The sequence below is a fragment of the Saprolegnia parasitica genome (assembly GCF_000151545.1).
Source record: "Saprolegnia parasitica CBS 223.65 unplaced genomic scaffold supercont2.211, whole genome shotgun sequence".
Taxonomy (NCBI): domain Eukaryota; phylum Oomycota; class Saprolegniomycetes; order Saprolegniales; family Saprolegniaceae; genus Saprolegnia; species Saprolegnia parasitica.
In genome coordinates, this window is record NW_012156605.1 from 16,244 (window position 1) to 22,341 (window position 6,098).

Sequence of the window (6,098 nt, forward strand, 5' to 3'; positions counted from 1 at the left end):
TCTGGATTTGGATTTGGCGCCAATATCTGAGAATCTCGACCTGGAAATTCGAAACAGGAGCGTTTCAGGTCTAAAATCTGGCGCCAGATTGCACCGAGTGGTCGCTTCCTCTGTCACGCCGTCGTCGACAGCCGGACGATCCACTCTGCGATCCACTCGTGTCGTGGTGGTGAGCACGCGAAACGAGACGGCGCGAACGGCGCCAGATTGTCGGCAGCTGGTGGCCTGTCAGCGCGCGCTTTCCCGCCTTTCACAGCGGCTATAAACCGCACTTTTGTGCCAACCGAACGGTTTGGATACAAATGCCAAGTGTAACGCGACTTTGCAGTTAGCATACCGGTTGAAACACGCGTCCACCAATGAACGACGTGTATACAATGATACACGCTGATGATTGGCGGAAAATTTCTGGCACGCCAATCTGCCCGCCAAAACTTGGCCCCAAATGTGTCGTACGGTACACGGTCTTGGGTCAATTGGGTTGAAATGGCGTCGACAAGTGCATTCTCCATTCCTCCATGATGGTCGCGCAGTCATCATGCTTGAAGCGCTGCTTGTCGCCGGCCGCCGACGGCGACAGCAAGCGCTGCAAGCGCGAGGCCTTGTCCAAGCTCACGGACAAGTTCACGCTCCATCGTGGACGGCTGCACAAGCTCGTCGTGCCGGTCGACACGTCCAAGTGCAACAAGGAGAACGTGCCACCGAAGGTTGCGACGGACCAGCCGCTGGACGTCGACGCTGCGCCGTGGGCGCCCAAGGCCAAGCAGCACTTCCGCGTCGTAACGACCGACGATCGCAACTACTACGTCGCCGCCTTGTACACGCTCACCAACAACCTCGGCCTCGGCCACGAAACCGTGCACATGGCCATCGACCTCCTCGACCGCTTCCTCCACGTGCAGCCGATCACGATCCAGTGGCTCGAGGTCGTCAGCATTGCGTGCATCTGGATCGCGTGCAAGTTCAACGAGACGCAGGCCGCGCTCGAGAGCCTCCGCGTCAAGCAGATTCTGCAGCAGCGCCACCGGCGCGGCAACTGGAGCTGGCACCACGTGCTCGTGATCGAGTGCCAGATTCTCAAGCGCCTCGGCTTCCGCATCTTGCACCCGACGATGCTCTCGCGCTTCCAGAAGCTGCCAGCGATGGCCGACATGACGCCGACCCAGCTCGCGGACGCGCACTACTTTATCGACCTCACGCTCATGGACGCAAGCTTCCAGTCGTTTGCGCCCAGCGACGTGCTGGAAGCCGTCGTCTTTCTCACGACCGAATTCCAACCCCGCCAAAACTTTGATTTCGAAGGCTTGGAGCCGCGGCTGCGCGAGCCGCTCACATGCTTCTTCATGCAGCACCTCCACATCCAGCAAGCGCTCGCGGACGGCGAGAAGCTGCACAAGTCGCTGCACTGCAAGCACGGCGCGGGCATGTCGGCCACGTGGCGACTCACGACGTCGACCGCGCCGTGTGCGTGCCGTATCTGCACCATGGCCCCTGTCGCGTAAAATACGCTGTACCCTATTACTATTATGTTAGAGTTAGAACAATCTTGGATCAATATTAATTTGTGAACTATCGACAAGTCAATCACGGCCTTTCACTTGCTCGGCCTGTACTGGGGAACACACGCCGAGACGAGACAGACGAGAGATGACGGTGTGTATTGCATTCTGCTACGCCAAGACCGAGAACCACCCGAGTGGAGAAAGGTGCCGGTGGCAACAAGGTCGATCTTGAAAGCTTGCAAAGCAAATAAATGCCAGCCATAGAAGGTCATAACTGCGTAGGGCATCCAGCTCGCCTTCTATCGAGAAGTTGAACCTCGATATGGTCGCGTAGAGGAGTCGGATTGTCATGATGGGATTCCAATTACCGTTCATGGACTACTGAAGCACGTCAATCGCACCGAATCCAACCGTTGATACGCAAAGGTTGGTTTTGGCGCGCAATATCGTTACACGTGCAGCGACACGACATGTATTTTAAGAGGTTTTTGGCGCCATTTTTCAGGGGCGAGCGACCTTTGATATAGCTCGACCTCCATGTCCAAGCAACACGATCGAACATTCATCGAACCCCGGGTCCCAGACCTTGGCCTTGATGATAACGGACTTGAGCTCTGGAAAACAGTCTCTCTCGTGAAGAATTACCACATGCGACGACCTCGAAGCACGAGCAGCCGATAGTGTTGCCAACGATAAAACCTTTTAGCGCCTGCTTTAGACATGGAGAATGCGTGCGACGCCGGTGCAAACTGGTGCCAACGTCGGTGTCGCGCATGCGAAAGCCTCGGACGCGTATACAGAGGCCTCGACAGCCGAGGCATCGAAGGGTTTGCAGCCGTCGTGTTTGCGCAAGGGAAGGCCGCTTCTGCGCGAGCCAAGCAAGACATGCAATGAGTCTGTGCTGCGTAGTCGATGTCGTCCTACTTGATACACATTGCCTAAACTCGCATGTCTGGAGTGTCTTCTTTGAGCGACTTTGCCAGATACGCCATTGCCGCCCCAGCCGAGCATACAGTTGTAGCTGAAAGAAGGCTGTGCGCGTCCATGGGTGCACTGACTCTGGGCAATGTCCCTGCTGACCCGCAGATTAAGGTGGGCGCCAGAAGCCGCTGAGCATGAGCGACCGAGCAGAGTGCGACCAGAGGCATTATTGACACCGTAACATTCAGTGCCATGCGCGTCATAAACATCTTAGGTAGTACAATAAGATCTATGTCCGGCGTGTCACTCTCTTGTTTTGCTTGGCGGCGACACAAATCAAGCGTTATGGACCTCCTTGGATCCTGAAAGCTCCAAGACAACCTCCAAAAACAACCGCAAGCAAAGCGGCTTACGAGCATCATGCCCACCCCGCTGCTGATGCTCGGCAGCTATATCTCATACTAAGCTATAAGTACACCAACCGTCTTATCGATGATTAGGTCGTCGAGTTCATAAACGAGAGGTCGGTTCGTGACTTGGTGCGCTTCCGCAGCGTCTGATGCATCGGCGACACGGCGCGCTTGACGTTGTCCATGATCGGGTCCTTCACCAGCGTCTCGACAATCGCCTACCGCAATGTATAAGCCACTTGTACGATAGAGAGTCCTTGGAGTAAAACGCACCTTGACGGTCGCCGCGACTTGCGCACGGTCGTCGCGGAGCTTGGTGACGCGGTCCTTGCGGGTCGCAATCGTCCCAAGAAACCACACATTTTCGAGGATCGACCGGCTTTCTTCAAGGACGCGAATGTGCGAGTAAAAGCAGAGCGGGAGGGCAATCGCGACGGCGTACGCGGCCGTCGACCCATACAAATACCACCCGGTGCCAATGAGGAAGACCCACTGCAGCGGCACGAGCACCCTAGCAACACGAGTCAATATCAACTTGATACATATATCCAAAAGTGCAATGTCGACGGTCGTACATGCCAGCAAAGAGCTTGAACATCGACTTGGACTCGGTAAAACCGGCGAGATCGTTCAGCTTGTTGCCTATGACAAGGAAATGAGTGAGATGTCACAGCAGAATTCGGAGGCTACCAATGAGGTAAAAGGGCAGGTTGAGCAGGATGCCGGGCAGTGCCAGTGGAAGGAGAACCACGAGGTAGCAGAGACGCTCGAGCACGAGCTGTAGCAGCGACTCGTTCTCGAGCGACACGAGCAGATCGGCGTCCTTGAGGCGGAGCTCGTCGAGCTTCGCTTGATACGTCACGACGTCCGTCTTGAGCTGGTCCAAGACACTGCCACAAATCGCCATCAAACTCCAAAAACGCCAATCGAAGGCGCGTACACTTGTTCCGTCTCCTTGGTCGTAAGCTTGCCTTCGACGAGGTCGATCAGCTGCTGCGTAAAATGCACGTCGTCTTTCGGGCTCAGCGGACCGCCCACATACAGTCGCTTGATCATGCGCGCGATGCGGAGCGAACTAAAGTCGTTGCCGTTGAGCGTCACACTGTGCATGCGCTCCTATAACCATGCGGATTCGAGTCGGTATCGCAAAATGGTACGCTTCGTACCTGAAGCTGCTCGGTGAGGTGCTTGACTTCGGCGTACTCGTCGGCCAAGAAGGCTTCCGATTGGATCGTGGCTTGGTCAATCACAATTGGCGCGCCATATTCGAGCGTCACCTCGCTAACATCGCATGAGTCATATACCGAGAGAGAGAGATGTCGTACCTGCGAAAGTGGTCCTTGTTGAAGTACGTAAGACCGAGGGGCACGACTGTGATCGGCGTGTTGTGCTCCTTCACAAAGCCTGTCGCGACACGCATGACGCCCGTGCGCAGACTGAGCATGCGCGGAAGCGTGTACGACGTGCCTTCAGGAAAGAGCACGACGACGTTGCCGCGCGCGAGCACGTCCCACGTGCACTTGAACATGGCCCGCGTCGCCGCCGCAATCTCTTCGGGCGTCTTGTCCGAGTCGACGTCCTGGAGACCCGTGGGCTTGGGCGGGCGGAAGACGGCGACGGCGCCGAGCGCTGTGAGAATCCGCGCCACGACCGGGTTCTTGAAGAGCGAGGCTTTCGCCCACGCAAACGGCGGTCGGCCCAAACGCGTGCACTCGGTCAAGACGAGGAGCGCGTCGATAAACATGTTGGGGTGGTTGGGGCAGACGACGACCGGGCCTTCGCGCGGGAGGTTGTTGATGCCATAGACAGTGATCTTGCGAAAGTAGAGGTGGCATGCGAAGCGCAGGAAGTTGGAGACGATGCGGTAGCCGTAGACGAGCACCATGGCGACGACGCCAGCGAGCAGCGCCAGGTTGAGCAACATGGTCCGATGGCTCTAAGAACGGAGGCGGATGGTCAAAGTGAAAAGTGAAGAAAAACATGCGAGCCAAAAACAGAACGCATCCGGATACCACGCCGGACGTTGAACCTACACCATTTCCGTGACATGATGCGTATACTATTTTCGGTCGAGAAGCTCGACCGTGACGTGGACTAAGATCTCGGAATCTGAGAAGGAAGAAGGCGCTTTCGACGTGCGAGGCGAGCTTGTCGACATCAAGAGTCGTTTGGTGCTGCTGGTGTATCGCGGCGGCAAGGTTCCAGTCGATGACCGCCAACAGCGGCGTCGGCGCCGTGACGTCATGCGTCGCCGCGTGTGCGTCATGACGGCGACACGACAGCGACAAGCGCAATCGATGACATTCTTGTCCGACGCCGACGGCGATGCTATGCAGACCAATGGAAGGCCGCGATGAGCGCGGGAGTACTCGGAGCGTTGATGCGCCAACGCGACACCGCATGCCCTGTGGTCTGTCGACGCTTCGAGTAGCGTCGCAGGCGTTCCTGGCCTTGACAGCTTTGGTTTTAGTGGCAAATTAGCCACGCGCCTTCCACCGACGACGCGAATCCTGTTGTCGCCGCAACGGCGCCTGCGAGCGTCGAGAAACGGAAATGGTGTGAGTGTGCACGCTATTTGATGGCATGCTAGACAGGGCGAGTGGATGCGACTCGCTGTTGACGCAGCAGGATCACTCGCTTGACGTGATCACGCAAGCTCCAGCACGTTCTCGGAAGCGTGCGCGGGCATAAACGTGGGTGCGTGGATGACGAAGTCGCCGCACCAGCGTGCGGTCTCCGTCAGCAGCGACGCTGTCTTTTGTACTAGAGTAGAAACGAACGTGTTACACAGTTTACTGCACTGGTGGCGCCGCTTCCGCGGATCGTTCTGGGAGCCGGGAGGGGTTGTCGGTGGGCGTGGCGACACCTTTCGGAGACGACGGTCGTGTGACGCGGCTACAACACTTGTGAGCACAATATTACTTATGGCCGTGCAGGGCAACCTCGCCTCCTGCTCAAAGTGACAAAACCCACTCAAAACGATCTTGTCCTGCGTCGACGTCTACGAGGCGCATCGTCGATGCTGTCTCCATCGAGGCTTTACCTGCGGAAGGTCGATGGTGCAGAGCCCCACGGTCGTGCCTCGGCGGCGCGTCGGCCCACCCGGCGCTTGGTACTGCAGCGTCATTTCAATCGTAAGGAATCCTTGGTCCGCAATGAGCTTCTCGAGCACGCGCGGCTAGACACCAAGTCATTAGCTTCCATTGGCTTGACAGTGCCGTACATTGCGCTGCAGGGGGACACCGAAAGGCCGAATCGTTAGCAC

The 6,098-nt window shown here is 57.1% G+C and overlaps 3 protein-coding genes across 3 annotated transcripts in view; 1 reads left to right on the top strand and 2 right to left on the bottom strand.

The window, feature by feature from the left end:
* Nucleotides 1–1,502, top strand: part of SPRG_21631 (hypothetical protein) — a gene marked incomplete at both ends in the record, with an annotated part of 2,764 nt that extends 1,262 nt beyond the window's left edge. The window contains one exon of the mRNA XM_012355158.1: nucleotides 549–1,502. Coding sequence (XP_012210548.1) covers nucleotides 549–1,502 — 954 coding nt within the window. The remainder of the gene's footprint in view (nucleotides 1–548) is intronic.
* Nucleotides 1,503–2,906: 1,404 nt separating this feature from the next.
* On the bottom strand, nucleotides 2,907–4,848 carry SPRG_15869 (hypothetical protein). The gene is made up of 7 exons (XM_012355159.1): nucleotides 4,159–4,848; nucleotides 4,000–4,114; nucleotides 3,774–3,949; nucleotides 3,524–3,723; nucleotides 3,409–3,475; nucleotides 3,107–3,344; nucleotides 2,907–3,051 (listed from the first exon to the last, which is right to left on the bottom strand). Exons 1-7 carry the CDS (start codon nucleotides 4,755–4,757, stop codon nucleotides 2,920–2,922), a joined length of 1,527 nt encoding a protein of 508 aa, XP_012210549.1. The 5' UTR covers nucleotides 4,758–4,848; the 3' UTR covers nucleotides 2,907–2,919.
* Nucleotides 4,849–5,625: 777 nt separating this feature from the next.
* Nucleotides 5,626–5,960, bottom strand: SPRG_21632 (hypothetical protein; the record flags this gene model as incomplete). The annotated part of the gene is made up of 3 exons (XM_012355160.1): nucleotides 5,626–5,728; nucleotides 5,776–5,834; nucleotides 5,877–5,960. The coding sequence occupies 3 exons, from the start codon at nucleotides 5,958–5,960 to the stop codon at nucleotides 5,626–5,628; spliced, it is 246 nt and encodes an 81-aa protein (XP_012210550.1).
* Between the last annotated feature and the right edge of the window lie 138 nt (nucleotides 5,961–6,098).